Source organism: Diceros bicornis, chromosome 24 (genome assembly GCF_020826845.1).
Source record: "Diceros bicornis minor isolate mBicDic1 chromosome 24, mDicBic1.mat.cur, whole genome shotgun sequence".
In the NCBI taxonomy this organism is placed as follows: domain Eukaryota; kingdom Metazoa; phylum Chordata; class Mammalia; order Perissodactyla; family Rhinocerotidae; genus Diceros; species Diceros bicornis.
Window position 1 is genome coordinate 47,438,136 of NC_080763.1, and position 18,103 is coordinate 47,456,238.

The following is an 18,103-nucleotide window of genomic DNA, read 5'->3' on the forward strand; positions in this document are numbered from 1 at the left end:
AATTCTTTGGTTTTCAGAGCCAGGGTCAAGAACAGGAGTTTTTTATTTGAAGGTAGCTACTCAAAGTTCACATTGTTGAAGACAGAGGGCTTGAAGTCTGACTTAGTAGGAGAGGGGATAGATTGTTTACTTTCTATAACCTTTTAGGGCTACAGCTCAGTGCACTTCCAGACTCACATGGCAGTCAGTCACACAGTGGACATTTTATTCTGGATGCCCCCGTGTTTGGTTGTCTAGCAGGGAAACGTTCACCTGAAAAAACAGAAAATCTGACAGACAACAGTTTAAACAATTAAAGATTTATTTTTATCAAATAGCAAGAAATCCCAGCATCAGTGGTTGCTGGCGGTAGTTCATCTGTGCAGTGATTCTCTCAGGGACCCAGATTCTTTCAGATTTTCCACTCTGCCCTCCTTAGTGTTTTGGCTTTTCATCTTGCTTGTGCCTCACATTGGAAGCTGCAGAAGCCACTTTGTAACCTTCGCATCTGCATTCAGGGCAGTAAGAAGAGGAGATGGAGGCGGAGCTAACCCGTCTGTCCCTCTTAGCAGGAAAAGCTTTTGCCTTACCAGAAGCTCCTAGACTCTCTGCGTGCCAGAGCTTTGCAGTGCCACTCCTCCTAGCTCTGAGGAAAATTGTCAGCCTCTGTTGAAGGTTAAAGTGAGAAGGGGGCTGGGAACCTCTGTTAGATTAGCCGGCGAACAGTGCCTGTTGCATCAGGTCTTTCTGAGGAGAGTAAAGCAGTCTGACATTAGAGAAGAATCACTAAGCACACAATAAAGTAGAAAAAAGAAAATTGTGTTCAACTGGGAGGTCTAGGTAAGGCACCAGGCCACATTGATTGTTTTTTTATTTTTTCTTTAAATGCTGATTACCTTCGTATCCTATTTCTTACCCAGCTTGTTGCCATGCTGCTTCCTTTCCAATTGACGTGATGCTGGCAACTAACCCCTATTCTTACTCTGATTAGTAAATGCTGGATATTTCTAATATGGAAAATGCATCAAGAACAGAGATGTAGGTTAGTGAGAATTTAGAGCTAACTTTTAGTTCAGAATTTGTGGATGTTTTGCCTTGTAGCCACTCATTTAATCTCTGTGCTTCTTTATTGATTTTAGAGGGAAAATGCCGGGGTTAAACAGATTGGTCTCCTTGGAAAATGCATGTTACTTAATCAATGCAATATATACCCAGTTTCATACCATATATAAACAACCAGCTAGAATGAAGAGAGTAACATAACATATTTAACTGGAAGTCTAGGGGACATGTAGTATTCTAGATCCCTGACTTCTGAGAATTTCCTGTCAGAAGTTTCTAGGCCCAGTTTTTAGCCTAAAGAGAATTCAGTGACCATAATCTGAGTACCTTGCAGTATTTTATGGGTTGTTGGTAACTAAAAGAGCTCTGAGCAAGAGTCTTAAGATTGTGTTGTTCAATATAGTAGTCAGTAGCCACATATGGTTATTTAAATTTAGGTTTGGATTAATTAAAATCAAAAAACATTAAACATTTGATTCTCAGTTGCATAAGCCACATTTCAAGTGCTTAGTAGCAACATGTGGCTAGTGGCTACTATATCAGACAGCACAGCTTTAGAATATCTCCCTTATCAGAGAGAGTTCTGTTATATAATACTGGTCTGAGAGCTTGGCATTGCTTTCCCAACCAGGAGTAAATTTCTAATACCAGTTTATTTTCTTCTGATTTGTACCTTTTCAAAATAAAGTAAACTGAAGCAAATTGCAGTAAATGAAGATCCTTGTTTATGGTTTTACTGCAGAGTAAATTTTGTGCACGTTTCCTATATTTTTCTTTTCAGTTGTTTTTATGCTCTGATGTGGCATTAATACAAAAGGATTTGGAGTGGGCTCTATTTCTGGTAGACTTTCAGGCCCTTACTAAAGGCAAACAGGGTCAGTTTCTCGTCCTTCCAGTGCTGGTCTTTTTTACTTGGCCACTGGTCCCACAGTGTGGCAAATTTTTCCTGTACGTCTACCCTCCCTTTTAAACCCTTTAGAAGAAGTTAAACATAGGAGGAAAGGATATGTGTAAGTACTTGAAAATGGCATTTTAAAAAATTGTGTAAATATAAAAAGTTTTTCTTTGAAGAGAGCAAATTATTTAAAAGTGTCCGTATGACAGTGTCCTTCACCACCATCTCCCCTCATCTCCCGCCCCTTCCCTACCTATGAAAGTCCTGCATTTCTTCATTTGCCTTAATAAGATTTGTGCTTTTGAGGGCACCTTCTGCTCATGAGTGTCTTTGATGTTTTATTTGGGAAAATGAACCCATCCCTCCCCTTCCTTTCTTACTTGCTCATGTGATTATTCAAAAATGAAAAATGCTGGGGTCAGAGGTCCCCTGGTGTGTGGCACAGAAATGCCCTCTACTTAGGGTTGAGAGGGAAGGACCCATTTCTGTGACCCGCTCATCCAGGGGTCTGTACAGAACTAAAGATTGAGCACCTTGTATCGTTTGTGTCTTTCTTTTGATTAGACAAGGGCAGTGAAAGGTTAGGTACATTGAATCAAAACTATAATGTGGAGAAGATAATTTGTGAGAAAATGAAGAAGTTACAGTTGATCAAAATTAGGCTTGTGGAAAACTCACCTATAGCTTCCTTTTTTCTCCCCATTAAAGAAGTCTGTGTTGTAGGCTTCTGCCCTGCGTAGAATGAGTGCGGAGCCTGGACAGCACAGTGCTTGAGGCTCTGCAGGGCTGCACCTGCAGTCCTTGCTTTAGGGCCTGTGTCTCTTCTGCCTTCACTCGACCTGCTGTGTTACTTCAGCTCAATTCTGTGTGGTGGGAAGCCCAGGCATTGCCTCAGTCTTTTGTGTCAGACTGCAGATATATGTTCTGCTGCTCAGGGTATCACCTGTTATGAAATGGTGGAGTAGGATTGTGTACACAGGAGCCCTTTTACCACCATCCCCTCCTTGTTGGTTGTCCCTTGTCTGTTGCTCTAAGCAAGTCAACTAAAGAATCTAGTTAGATGCTCCCCAAGGATACCATAGAAACCTCAAATTTTGGCTACCATACAGGTCAGGAACTTCTTTGCTCTTAGTTTTTTGTTTCCTTTAGTTTTTTTAGTTCTGTTTTCTTTTCATACCTTTATAAAAGTTTTTCATTTTTAAAATGAAAATCTTGGGGCCAGCCCTGTGGTGTAGTGGTTAAGTTCAGCGTGCTGTGCTTTGGCAGCCCAGGTTCGTGGGTTGGAATCCTGGGCCTGGACTTGCCAGCCATGCTGAAGTGGCGACCCACATACAAAATAGAGGAAGATTGCCGTGGATGTTAGCTCAGAGCTAATCTTCCTCACCCCCAAAAATATGTAAATAAATAAATAAAATCCTTTTTTCTCTCCCTTAGATTCAGAATATTAAACAGACGAACAGTGCTCTCAAAGAAAAACTTGATGGTGGAATAGAACCATATCGACTTCCAGAGGTAGGATTATACTGACATCATCTTAGAAGTCATACCCAAGTTTTGTGTGTTTAAGAATTTAATATCTTTGTAATATACTTCCAATATACATCTCTTAAAACGAAAATACAGACATAATTTTATAGACCTCATTGATGATGAAATTCTGATATGAGAAAAAGAGAGATTCATAAACCCTCATAAGGACATACTCCTCTCTAAGTGTATTGTGCTGATATGACTCATTTGGATATCCAGGTCATTCAGAAATGTAATGCACGTTGGACCACAGAAGAGCAGCTTCTTGCCGTACAAGGTATGGAAAAGTTCTCCTTATAAAAAGCTTAGGAGCGATCATCGCTTTTGGGAAAAAGTTATGCCCCACCCTGCTCCCAGCACATCTCATTCATGTTGAAACGAATTTTTGGAGGATTACGTTCTTCTAGTGGACGTCATTTTAGCCAAATCACTGCATTCCCTTTGGGCTTTACTTTTTTCCGTTTCCCGTGTCTCACAGATGTAAAAACTAACCTGGAAGCCTCCATTTCTAAAGGTGTATTTCCTTGTAGTAGCTATTTGTTGGATTCTGAATAGTTAGGAAGTACAGAACCCTGAAAGAAGCAGATATTGAGTGTCAGGGTTTTAAGGTTGGAGATGTTCTAGTCCTGGAGATCCTGAAAAGATGGATGCAGCGTGTCCACAACCATATAGTAATTGCTGGGTGACTTGGGTTATCATGTGACATGTTATGGGAAGGTACAGATTTCTGGATGACAGGGTCATGCTGAACTTCTTTGACCAGTCATCTACAGAATATATCTAGACTGGAATACTACTTTTTCCCACTGGTATAATACACTATCTAATGCCTACTATTAAAAGCCTATATGTGTTTTCTTATCTGGATGAGGGGTAAATCTCAATTGTGTTTTTTTTTTTTTTTTTAACTGTTTTTCTCTTGTATTGAAAAAAAATGCTCTCTTACATCCTTAGCCATCAGGAAATATGGCCGAGATTTTCAGGCAATCTCAGATGTGATTGGGAACAAATCAGTGGTACAAGTGAAAAACTTTTTTGTAAATTATCGACGCCGCTTCAACATAGATGAAGTTTTACAAGAATGGGAAGCAGAACATGGGAAAGAAGAGACCAATGGGCCCAGTAACCAGAAACCTGTAAAGTCCCCGGATAATTCTATCAAGATGCCTGAAGAGGAAGACGAGGTAAATCTGAAACGATATGATTTCTTCTCTGCCAGATTCATGCTGGAATCTTCAGCTGGTTTCTTCATTGATGACCTTTTTCAGCTGTAGAAATATTTTTAGGTTTCAGCTATGTCAGTAACTTGACTTTTACCTGTAAATACCATAATACGTGTGTTGACTCCAGTCAGCTTTTGGTCACCTGGACAAATTCTTAATTCCATCCTAGTTTCCTCCAGCCACAAAATATTCCATGTTACCAATATTTCCTTAAATATTGATGGGGACAATTCTAGGTCCTGTGGTTGGCTGGAACTTCCAGCATGGTGGCCAACATTCTAGTAATCTCCAGGATAGTGGCACCTATTTCATTAGCCTAATCAGCGGAGATTAGGCAGGAAGATTATTGAGGCTGCAGGGACCCATCTGCTACCGCTCTGCTTCCTGGGACAGGGCTGCTTGCCATTTCCCCACCTAGCCTGGCCTGCCTTGCTAGGTATTTACCCTGCCTCCCACAGAAGATGAGAATGGGCTGGGCATAGGTAAGAGTTAATTGCCAATCACTTTACATTTGAATTTGTTCACTGACGTGGTAATTTAAGGATTAATTTAGCTTTACAAGGAAAGTCACTTTCTCATCAAAGTCTTCCCCAAACCATGCAGGCATGATTTGAAATTACCTATTTTGTATTGTCTGTGCCAGCCCTTTGCTCTAAGAGCCTGGCTATAGAAGCAGCCCAGAGGTCCCCTCCTGACCTGAGTGCCTTGTGAGAAAGACGGCAGCCTCTGAGAGCGTGACATTGCTCGTCCACTCCGTGCTTCTGTGTCAGTTTGAAAAGGGCCTCAGAGCACTAACATCTGTCAGAAGAGTGTTGAAACATACTAATTTTGTTAGAATTAGACTCTTTTAGAGCTTTCTACCAGAAAATCTTTGTACTAAGCGTACAAAATCTATAATATGACAATGTGAGTGGTTCCCCTGAGTCACGCCCCATGCGTGGCCCAGCCTGCGACCCTGGAACATAATAGTGTATGAGCAAAATGAAGGTGATTTTATCTTTTGGCAGTGATTTTTGTCCCAGTGCTAATTGTCCCTTTAGCAACAAATTAACTTCCCTAAAGTTTGGGGCTCCATTTAGGAGGCATTGAAAAGATGAGGATTACTAGGGCAGGAACATTAGAATTTGCAAGAATGAAAGCTTTCTGCCACATGTTTTCCAGCTTCAGTTCCAGGAAGCAGAAATAATAGGAAACTCTGGCTCTCTTCCCTCTTCAAATTTAATCAAAGCTGGTGTTGGCAGGGTTAGCATAAAAAATGCGATAGTAACTTTAGGACAAGAGTCATCACCACAGGAGGTCTGTTTTTTGCATATACTTTTCTTCATTTTCTTCTGCCTAGAAACTGACTGAGAGAGTCGATTACTTTTTTTTTTCTTTCTTATTAGTCTAGAAGGTCCATCTGTAATGGTCTACTTACCATGTTGATTGCACATCAAAACCCATATCATTTCTTTTCCCAGTCTCTGGTAGCATTGGCTCATCCATAACTAGACCTCCCACCGAGCAGTAGGTCTCAATTTCTTTTTGGTGATTGATCTTCCATGTGTCTGTTTAGCCACTCTTCTCTTCAAAAAGAGTGGTATTATCTAATTTATTTTTAATGTATAATCTTTATATCGCTTTAAAAATTTTTTCACCTGTTTAGTCATTTAAAGCACATATGCCACACACTCTTTCTCTCACACACGCATACTCTTACTCTCTCACTCTGCCTCACACACACTCGCTCTCTCCCGCATGCCTGCATTTCCTTTTCTTTAGTCCTTTGCTTTCTATGCTTCTGATAGCACCAGCCCTCCCTCTCCACCACCCTGATTTTCTGTTTTCCATATGTTAATTTGCAAAAAGAAATTAATCTGTAAGGACCAGCTGCTTCTCTGTGTCCACAAAGGGCCTAAGGGAACTTGTTAGAATGCTGGTTAATTGTCTGTCTAGTCAGTGCTCAGAACTGGGTGTCCTTGTAATTTCGCGTTCTTGCTTATCCCGTGGAGTCCAGCAGCTAAGAAAGATACCTGCTGGTGTCCCGCCTGCCCCTTCTGCCCTCAGACTTGATGTATTATGCAGCACAAACACGGAGGAGGACCTCAGAACTGCCAGAAGTTCTAGTAACATAGTGGTCTATCGGCTGTAGGCTTTTCTTCTTCAAGCTAACAAGGGAGTTTAGCCCAAGGAGGTTGAGCTTTTGAGATTCAGAGTTCTCTGAGGTAGCCAAAGATGGAAGACAGGGCAGGAGGTGTGTCAGAAAGAGCACAGAAGGATACTAAAAATGACTGCATTGGAGATAAAGATTCTCACTTAAAGTTGTAGAATGTTTGAGTACATTACTAGTGAGGAGAAATCTCCTGATTTGACTAGCAGCAGTTCTCATAAATTGTGATTTGACGTGAAGGAACAGCTGTTTTCAGATTTTGATTCACAGCCCAGTTGTTCCCTAGCAATGAGACCCCATGAGGGTGCCAGTGAGGCACCATTTGGTAGCCATGAGGCCCCGGGACGGTAGTGGTGAGCACCAAGACACCTTGTAACCTTTAGGTTTGGGTCTGGGAGTCAGTTTCAAAAAGTGGGAGTGGAGATTTAAGAAATGCCTTTGAAACTTTCAAAGAAGATCCTGCGATTTTAGGTGTCTTACGTATCCCTGTGTCTCAGCAGGACCAGTGGCTGTTGAATGAGGTAGGTGCCACGCCATCCCCTCCAGCCACTGCTAACATACCTGAGTGTTACTCTTTGCCAAGCACTGTGCTAATGTGCTCTTTTCAGGGATATTTATTTAATCCTGTGAAGTAGACATCATTATTGTGTATATTCTGCAGATGAGGAAACTGAAGCTCAAAAAGAAATGATAACTTGTCCAAGGATACATGGCTGGAAAGTGGCAGAGCCAGGATTTGAGCCCAAGACATCTGGCCGGAGAGGCCACACTCTTGCCCTGCCCTTCTCCCTGCCTCGCCTTGGCCCAGCCGTCTCCTCAGGCCCTGTGCTTAAGAACACGTGTGTTTGCAGTACACTGTGCTTGCAGGACAGGTTGGGTGGGCCCACGCCCCCTCTCCCTCGTTCAGTACACCAGAATTAGCAGTCTGTATGGTTTACCTGCTCTTTGATTCTTTTTTTTCTTTGCCTCTCCTCAGGCTGCTTCTGTTCTTGACGTCAGATATGCATCTGCTTCATGAGAAACTGGGGTAGCTTTGAGCACTTGGTATGGACACCTGTGTTATCCAGGATATCAGGTATTACAAGACATCCCCTAGCCATCTGCATCACATCTCTGTGGACAAGCAGCTATTACCAAAAAAGGCATACACTTCCAGTCCTGTGCTACATCTGCCTTAATTCTTTGCTCATTCCTCCATGTTGGCGCCACTTCCCAGAGAGCTCCATTGCATCTCTCACACTCTGCCCAAGTGCTGGGGGAACCTCACAGCCTGCACGCCTCCTGTGACTCTGGGGACCGCCTTCCCAGTCGGAGCTCCTGAGCCCCACCAATGGCAGCTCTTCCCAGTCAGCAGCTTCGGAACAGGTAGTCGACTCAGACGGCACGACTCTGTTCCTGCATGGCCTGCAATTTCTACTTTGTGCATAATGTAATTTTCAGAGTAACTGTGACGCTGTTGGCCTTCTAGAAAGTTTCTCTTGTTCCTTTCTGAGGCATCCACCTTAGTGATATCATGCTTCTTTGGAAATCACGATATATTGGCAGACTGCATTATAACCTTTATTGTGCCAAACATCCTGATACAACTCCCATTTCCCTAAATGTAGGGTATAATTATGGTTTATAAATTTAGTTGGCTTAAATCTCTCCCTTCTCCTTTCCCAAGTGGTGGAAAACTCCTTCACTGCAACTGTCCTTGGACACTGTAGCTTAAAGGGAACGTGGACCTCAACACTTTCTGCCTTCAGCTTTCAGCATTGCAATCCCAGGATGGGTGCCACCCTATCTTTCCTGATTCCCCACCACCACCACCCAACTCCAAGAGATTTGGTCCATACCACTGTATCTGGTGCTTGTACATTTGGAATTGGTGCCTTCTCCTTTTGGCAACCATGTTATCAATCCTTTTTCTGTTTTAGTGTCTTATTTCTTTAAAGTTTATTGCTTGCCAAAGATGACATCACTGAGATTAGGAGACAGGGAAGAACTTGCTGCAGATTCTGACAGAGTGCAGATTTTAAGTGTCAGCTTAGCTCAATAAAGGGTATTAGAATAGCTGGTGATGGTTTTATAAAAGCTACACGTTGTTTGTTCCCCGTTCTCTTGATATGCCTGGCCTTTGACGTGGCACTCCACATACCCTTTCGTGTCCTTCGTGTACTGATGTGATCACATAAATGCCATCCTCTCTTTTACTGTTATAGTACAGGACAGAGAAGTGATCAGTTTATTGGTTCTAGTGAGACCAAGATGAAAAGAAACCATCTACACAGTGGTATGTAATGCCTTTTGGTTGGACTGGGAACAAGTAAAAATTTCTAATAAATGTTCTGAGACTTCCAGAGTCACTTTTATTCTCTACCAGACCGTGGACCTGCTGAGGGGTTGACGGATGGACTGTCAGACTGCCTTGTAATGTAACCTGTCCCCACCCCACGGTCAGTTCAGCCTGCACTAAATATGTTGAAGGAGCTTTTTAGTTATTGTTTTTTACATCATTTAAATATTGTTCCTGCTTTTCAATACCAAAAAGAAAAAAATGCAGATGCTTTAAGGCATAAACAGAATTGTTAAGAATTTAAAATATGCAATGAAAATTTGATGTTCTGACTCCCAAGCACCTTGCCTTTTTTTTTTTTTTTTTTTTGTAAATCAGCTGATTATCTCTTTAGGAAGAGGAGGGTCAGCTAGAAACCTAGATTATTTAGAATTGTACTTCTTTTTTTTAGAAATCTGGAGAAAGGTCATTCAAAAGGGGAGTAAAATGGGACTTTGCCAACTTTCATCATCTTGTCCCAACGTGAGGTGTCTGTTGGTCAAGAGCACATGAAGAACAGCATCAGAGGAGGTCAGAGGGCAGGCACAGCTCACTGTTCCTACCTGGACGGGGGTAGTAAAATAACACTAGTAATGATGTAGGGTTTGTTTTTGTTTTTATCATAAGCCTGCTGTGTAATTGGAAAATGGCAGGAAAAACGGGAGGAGGCAGCACAAGTTTTGCACGTCACTTACAGGGGACACTAGGCACGAACCGAAGCTTTAGGTTCTCCTTGCTTCTTCTCAAGACCTCCTTCCTCTTAACAGAAGCAGTAGGCAATTTGCTGCAGTGGGTTTCTCACTCTGCCAGTAGATCTGTTCCTGTCTTCACACCCAGGCTATTTTATTTTCCTTAAGAATTGATCCCTTCTGGCAATGCTTGAAAGCTTGATGCTGGTTCTTATGTAGCATGGCAGGCACAGCACCAGTGCCAGGCCTCTGTCTGTATTCTGCACCATCCCCTTACTTGGTTCCTAGCACCGAGTGGTCTCCAGTCCTGAAGAGTCACTGTGCTGGTATACTTGTTGGATTTTGGCTTTCTCTCCAACGGAAAGGGGCATGTTGTTTTCATTTGCCAGAAGGAAAAAAGATAGTTGTCTTTGCCTGACTGCCTTCGTTGTAGTTTCATGCATAAGATAGCACTGTGTTTTAAACTGTTTCATTACACTGTCTTTGCAATGATGTAAATGCAAGAAATCACTTAGCTTTAAAAGCTAAGCGATTTGGTCTTATTTATGTGAAGACTCTTTTAAACATATCAAGACTTCGGTGCATCAGCAGGTCGTGTTTGGATGTGTAGGGGTCCACGATGACAACTGCTTCGGATGCAATGTTCACTCAAGCTTTGTCTTCTTAAAAATTATCAATGTGAATGTCATAATTATATATATATATTTTTGTGGAAAATTTCTCCTAAGTATAAGTTATTGTGCAAAATATAGTACCATTGAAGCAAAGGATAGTTTAACCTTTAGTTTAGAAATCCTAAAAGATATAAATTGTATTGCATATGCATTAAAAGTTTGTTTTATTTAATTTTATGTAGATGTGTAAAGTGTTAGGTAAAAATTTTTTTCTCTTATCCATTTAAACACCTTGTTACTTGAATATTGTGTTGACTGGTCTGAAACAGTGATCAATTCTGTAATGTAGCTCTTTTAACCAGGAAGTACCCATGCCCCCGTTGTGCTTAGTAGATTAGTGGTGGCACACAGTCAGGTGCTGGTGTCAGCAGGAGCCAGAGGTTAGTGTAACACACCCGCTGCATAGTCTTGGTATATTTGTGCCTACCAAGACACCAGTTCCTCAAAAATGGTTTTTAATAGTTTTTAACCTGTAAGACCCTTTATGGTCACAAGCCTCTAATCAAAAAATGGAAATGAAAAAATAGTTGAGTTTTAAAAGGTTACTGTGGTGGGCTGATTAAGCAGTTGTTTTCTGTGTATATAAAGTTTTCTCAGATATAACACACCTCCATAAGTGTGCTCACTGTCACTTTAAATTTCAACTATGCCCTATTTTTGTCTTTCTAAATATCAGATGTACTATTGGTATAATTGCATACCAAAAATAAGCCAAACAGTGCATTACACTAACTGGATCCCTGCTTATCTGAGCGAAGGAAAGATGGAGCCAATTCAAACGAGAGCCTCGTTTTCTCTCTTATCCATCCTGTTTCTAAATCTAGTGACCCAGGATTCAAGCTTTTAATATCAAGTGAAACTTTGCCTCAAGTTGACTCAGAGTAGTTAGCTAATCTGAATCTAGAGTGATCTTGTGCAATGCTCAAAAACAAATACTCTTTCTGCCACTCCCTGGATCTCTGCAGCTTTTCCTAATTATAGTAAAGCACAATTGCAGTAACATTACAATTCAGAAGAAGGAAGGTCAGTCTAGTCTATGCATGTTGTATGATAATGAGTGTTTACAGTCACCTTCTCCTAAAACTAAAATTTATACTGGAGTGGATAGTATTCCATTATGTAGACTTATCAACTTTGCTAAGTGCTTTTTAGATTGCTTAAAAATTTTTCAAGATTTTAAAAGATGTATAAGGTTAAGTTTGCAAATATAATGGAAATGCTGTATATCTTTTGAAGTGATAAAATCCACGTTGGAATTTTAAAGAAAATATGTTGTAATAATGCTGTTGTAAGTAATACTTTAATGTCTCTTTTTGCCTGTTTTCTATTTCAGCACATTCGTTGTGGTGAATGTTCATAGCATTATAATTGCTTAGCCATTGAATGATAACATTTGTTAGTGGAAATTGGAAAATTTATTTGTGAAATTCCGCAGAATTCATTTTTCTATTTCCAATATTTGCTGAAGTTAAATAAAAATTTTCAAGCCATTGATGTAATAAAATATGAAACAAAACAGTTTTCTGCCCCATCCGCCACCCCCTCCCACTCTCCATCAAAGCAATACCCCACTCTAATACAGGGTGGGTTTTTCCCTTGCCCTTTGCAGTGGGCCTTGGGGTTTCTGAATGTAAAAATTCCCCTGAACTACACTGTGGAAACACACAGCCAGGGGTGGCTTCTGTGTTTAGCCTGTACCTCTCTCTGAACTACATTGTTTATATATATGTATGATAATCTTAGGATTGGGATCAAATGGCTATGCATGAGTTTATAAAGTTTGCGATAGTTGAGGGTTTAAATTTAAAAGTTCAGTGAGAGGAATTTTTTTTTCCCATAAGTGGTTTTTCTCTTTTCAGCTTGACCAGGCTTTGACACTTGGAAGCTGGCCTCTGCACAGCCTCTGGACTGTGGCAGTGAAGAGGCGAAACCACCACCCGTGTCGCCTCTGGTCAGCCAAGAGTGGACACAGCGCCAGTCTCAGCACCTCTCTGAGGAGCATGAAGAACACTTTCAGCGTCCACCGGCCATCTCTGTGGTCTTCCCTTTTTTAGCTGGAATGTGGGATTTGGTTAAATAAGTACTATAAAAACCTGACTTCCAAATCCAGCATTGCCTCAGACAACATTTAAAATACGCAGATGGGGTCCCTCTGTGTGTATGACTTCGCATAGTGTAGGAGGAGGTTTACCTGACGCTTCTCAGAGTCCTCACCCGGTAGAGAAAATGGAATGAGTGCTCCCGGTCACAGTACTGAGTGTCGTAGGGGAGTATTCCTGGTGCTGCTGCAGGTCTGCGAGGAAGGGAAGATCCAGTCTCTTTGGATGAGACCTGAGGGTAGCACCTAGGAGAGAAGGTCAAAGGCTCAGAGACCTAGGGTGTGCTTTATGGAGGTGACTGTGGTATAACACAAGTGCCAAGGCCAGAACCCTGGGCTTTCCTGCCAGGAGGGGATGGAGGAAGAAAGGAAGCTGAAAGGGGGTGTAGGCAGGGAAGAGAGATGTGGAGGGACAAGGCTCAGGAGGTGGCTGTCTGTCAGTGCTACTGGACGTCTGCTAGGATGGGCACCACAAAGGTTTGGGCTTGGCTTTAATGACTTAGAATAGCGGGTACTGAGGGGAGGCAATGGAGGGAGGTGTGGCAGTGCTGAGGGAAAGGTTTTCAGAGACTAGCATAGACACCACGTTTGTATAGGCATAGATGAGGAACAAGGAGGAGAAAAGTCATGGGTCCCCGAGTCAAGGATGCATGAAAAGCACAGGTCCAAGCACCCTTCCTCCAAACTAGAGGGAAAGGGCACCTGTGTACAGGTGTAGACAAGTCACCTCTTGTGCCACATCTCACGTAATCTTGGCCCTTGCTACAGCCCCGCCTTCAGGCAAGTGTAACTGACAGCATTCTCATGTGGGAGGGAGAGCTAGCCTGGAAGTAGGAGGGAGTTCAGACTCCAGGGGGCAGCCTCTGGGTTATGCGGGTCGGGATTGTGGGGGGTCCTCTGTGTGTGCTGCGCTTGGCCCACTCTGAGGCAGTTCTACGGGGCCCCACCTCCCAGCCCACAGCGATGACCAACTAGAAAATGCACCCTGTCTCCCTCTGCTAGTCACTCCTATTCCCTGGGGTCACTTTCATAATCAAACTGTTGACACAAACCCTCATCATAGGCTCTGCTTTCTGGTGAAATCTAGGCCAAGACAACACGTAGAGGTGAGAAGAGTTTATTCCCCGCCAGGCCTTGGTAACCTCTTGGGGGGAGAGAGCTTGAGAGCACCTACCAACCTGTATTGCAGGAAAGGAAGTGACAACACCCATATTGGGACTTGCAGTTTTTCATGGTGTCCTCCATCTTGACCGCATCCAGTGAGTGCACATACTAAAGGAGGAGCCAGCGTGCTGCTCGCAGTTCCCGTCCTCCGTAGCCTCCACATATCGTGCTCCTGTGTTCCAGGTGCCGTGCTAGGTGCTGCCTCTTGGAAGTAAAAGATGTATGAAACATTCCAAGTGGTCGGACTCCTTTCCTTCTCAGCAGATTTAAGACCATGCTTGTTCGTCTCTGCAGCTGCTTCATGCTTGGGGCGTCACCGGGGCCTGGACAAGCTCATGGGTGGTCCTGACTTACTCTTGGGTCCTGGGCTGGGTGGAACCAGTCCCCCAGGGCAGCCTGCCTTACAGCTCTTTCAGCTCTCCCTCCCTGGACCGTCTTACCGTCTAACTGGGGCTTCTGTTAGCACCAATGGCCTGGCCGCTCGCACCTGTGAGTGCCCATCCCCTGGAGCTCAGCCAAGCTCTGCTCCTGTGGCCATCAGTACCTCAAAATGACGTGTCGAAGACTCAGATCTCTCCCCTCACTCTTTTTTCTGAGTTCTGTTCCTTGGTGTGTGGCACTGCTGTATACCTGGTCATCAAACTAGAAACACTGGCGTCACCTACCTCTGAAATTCCTCTTGAGTCTCTTCCTGCGTTACTACTGCCAGTGACAGTTCAAGCCCTTCTCAGCCACCAGAGTTGATAGAGTAGCCCCCTAACTTGTCCCCCACATTCCTCTTTCCTTTTTTCTCACTCTCCCAGCCATAATTAGGGCCCTTTCCTGGTTAAAATGCTCCATTTATATTCTGGAAAAACACACAGCCCTTCATTCTGTTTTAAGCCATGTAACATTCCTGCTTCAGGGACATTTTCTGTGCTTTTCTCCGCTGCAATGTTTTCCCCCTTATGCTTGGCACTGCCCGCCTCGGCTCAGCCACGTGCTGCCATCTCTCTGAAGTCCTGATCACCATCTCTCACCCCTCGCCCTCAGCAGAGAGAATAGTTCTCAGGGCTTCTAATACTGGCACCTCTCTGCACTTAACGTCTTTGTACTATACTGTGAAGAAAGGATTTTGAATTTTTATTCTATTCTTTTAAATAGATAACCAATGTGCTTAGTATAAAAGGCATACAGTGAGATGTGAGTTCCCTATCCCCGTCCTCTAACCATCCAGTTCCCTCCACAGGAGCCATTGTTACCAGTTCCTCACACATACTTCGAGAGAGAATACATTTGCAAGTGTGTGTGCTCACTGGTATGTGTGCAAATGATCGTTTTTCCATACAAATAACATACTCTATACACCGTTCTGTACCTTGCTGTTTTCACTTGACACATCAGTGTCTTAGTCTTTCAGTACCAGTACATACATGTCTAAAGTTGCTTCATCCCTTTGTATTGGCTTCGTGGTGTTCTGGTTGTGGTACTCTATCTAATTTTGGCTACAACGATTTATTTAAACCGTCGTCAGTTGATGCTCACTGAAGTATCATTTGTAATATCAGCAGACTGGAAATAACCTATGTCATTTTGCCTACACGCAAGTGTAGTTGTAGAATAAACATCTAGGATTGGAATTTCTGGGTCAAAAATGTGTTCATTTTCACACTTGATACATGCTGCTGATTGTCTCCCAGAGATGTGGTACCAGTTTCTCCTTCTCTGCTGCGAACAAGGCACTTCTTGCCCTGCGCCCTTCCCAACACTGTGATGTTAAACATTTTGATCCAAGGTGTTTTACAAGCTTTTCAGTCCACTAGATTGTGAGTCCTTGAGGTCAGGACTGTCATATTCATCTTGGTCCCCAGCAACTGGCAATGATAGGCACATAAATGCTTGTTAAAGGAATGGGGAAATTGGGTGCATTGAGGAGGAAAAAGAAATGCCTGCTGGCCCTTGTGCTTGAGGATGAAAGGCCCCTTAATGGCTTATGATAGACTCCCAGGGAGTGGGGTTCACAACTGCCAATTCCTGGACTTCCAGAGATGGATGAGCTGAGGTTTGGGGTTTTCTGGGTTCTTTGCTTGTTTTTTGAGCTATCTGCTGTTTAGTTATTTATTGCCAAAGTACTGGGGAAAAAATGAATTCAAATTAAAGATCTGGTGATTGTACTTTTGAAATGAGGCTGAAGAGTCTTCTGTGGATTCTAGTTTTCAGATCCTCCGTCTCCCATCCTCTACTCACTGCCCTCATCCCCTTGGTGGAGAGTCAGCTAATAACTGAGCCAATCTTCAGTGTTCTAGCCTGGACAAGCTGCAGACACCTTCCAGCTGAGGTGCAGGCCGGGGAGTGCTTATCAGAACTAAATGAGAAGTGGAAAGGGATCATCCTGCGTGGGGCGTTCTTGGGGACGGGTCTCAGAGGAGGTGACAGTTGAAGGAGTGACGGCTAGCCCAGGGTGTTCCAGCAGACCCTGTGGTTTACATGGGATGAGCCAGCCCCCTTGCAGCCAAGTTGGGGCTCTGTGTCTTCACCGTCCAGTGGAGGGTGTTAGAATTGCATATGGTTTTTGGTGATCCGTGCACCGACCTGGTTTCCGACCCATGGCAGACGCCTAGTGAATGTATGTTGCCGCTCAAAAGACTTGGAGAAGCCCAATTGCCCTGCAGGCACTGCAGACAGGAGGTGAGGGGCTACTTTGAGGGCCTGCAGTCCATCGTGCTCCAAAGGCTTCCTTTCTCTAGGCCATTCCTGCTGGCAGTCAGCAGCAGAGGGTTTGAGAATCAGATGACAGGAGGCAGGCCGAACATTCCCATGGGAATCTCCAGCTATAGTTTGCATTAGAAATCCCCTGGCCTGAGGTCTGGGAAGGCGCTGGTGTCCCCTAACCTCTCTCCAGCGTTTGGCCCGAGGAGAAGCTTTGCTGGAGGGGCTTCCTAGTCCTCATGCACAGACGCTTTGTGTAACAAAGTTGTTTTGTGTATGGTGGCTCATGGCACTTAATTGCTTGAAAAGTAAATTTAGCAACAGTTAAGTCTTATACTATGGATAATCATGTATAGCAAATTATTTGTGGGTTTTAGTAATAATTGTTTAATTTATTAAAGATTGCTGTGCCCCCAAAGGACCAAACATGCATTATTTGATTTACTGGTCATAGCAACCATATGAATAGGGACTGTCATCCTGTTTTATAGAAGAGGAAACCAAGACATAGAGAAGACTGTTTCGCCCAAGTCGGACAACTAGAAAATGCGAGAGTCGGGACTAGAATCACCCGAGGCTCCACTCCACGGTACGGCCTCTCTGTTTAGACTCCGGGATGCTGACTCAAGTCCTCCATTTCTGGTGAAATCTCTTGTGATCTTGGTCACTCCCTAACCTCCCTAGGCCTGTTTCCTCATCTATAAAGCAGGGATGGTAGCCATTTTCAAGGGTGGTGAGCTTAACCGAGGTTGTACATGGAAACACTTCTGTCTAGCCCAGTGCCTTGTGTAGAAGAGATGCTTGATAAATGGCTGAGCCTTTCATTCTCTAAAGACAAGTCTTAGTAGCGTGCATGTTGCTGGCATCTCCTGTGAGCAGGGTAAGAGCTGAGCTTTTCACAGCTTCTTGGCCTTCAAACAAAACCCTCACTTAACTATGCACCTCCAGTCTTCCCTCCCAGACCAGTGATCTTGAAGTGGTTCTGGTGGCATACTCTGTCAATACAGAATTTATCGACCATGCGCTCTCAGTGTACGTGTACTCATTTATACCTTACCTACACGCAGTACTTGTAATCAGTATGTTCAAAATTAGTAAAACTAACAAGCAGTTTTCTTCCTACACCCACTATTCTAGACAGCTGACAAGGGACTGACAGTCTCTTGCCATTATTGTTCTGAGGTTTGAGACTCCGAGCTGTCAAATGGGTGGGCCCTGACTTCTCAGAGGAGGGAACCCAGAGCAGAGAGTTGAAGTGACTTTCTTGAAGTCACTCAGCTAGTAGGTGGCAGGTTGAGCCGGAGACTCAAGCTGTCCTTGAGATGGAATTCACTGCGTCTTGCTGCTGTGGCTGCTGCTAAGTGGACTGAGCTGGGATGGGGGCGACTGAGGTGTGGCCTCCTTGGTTTGGCTACACCTGTAGCTGGGCCGGTCTGAGCCTCCCCAGAGCCAGCTGCCGCGAGTGTAGCCCCCAATTCCCCATCGGTCTTGGATCACAGCCCCAAGGGCCACTGCTGGGATGTGCTTTCCTGCCTTCCGCCTCCTGCTGTGCGCTGGCTGCGGCCTGTCTCCCTGCAGGGGAACGTGCATCTCCAGACCTGTTCAGCCTGTTCGCAGGCTTTGATTTCCTCTCAT

At 43.7% G+C, this 18,103-nt stretch overlaps 1 protein-coding gene across 2 annotated transcripts in view; it reads left to right on the forward strand.

Moving 5' to 3' along the window:
• Positions 1-15,399, forward strand: part of RCOR1 (REST corepressor 1) — a 125,912-nt gene extending 110,513 nt beyond the window's left edge. For both annotated transcript variants that reach the window (XM_058567751.1, XM_058567752.1), the window contains 4 exons: positions 3,371-3,448; positions 3,686-3,743; positions 4,421-4,650; positions 7,815-15,399. In XM_058567751.1, coding sequence (XP_058423734.1) covers positions 3,371-3,448; positions 3,686-3,743; positions 4,421-4,650; positions 7,815-7,856 — 408 coding nt within the window. In that variant the 3' untranslated portion in view covers positions 7,857-15,399. The remainder of the gene's footprint in view (positions 1-3,370; positions 3,449-3,685; positions 3,744-4,420; positions 4,651-7,814) is intronic.
• Positions 15,400-18,103: the final 2,704 nt, after the last annotated feature.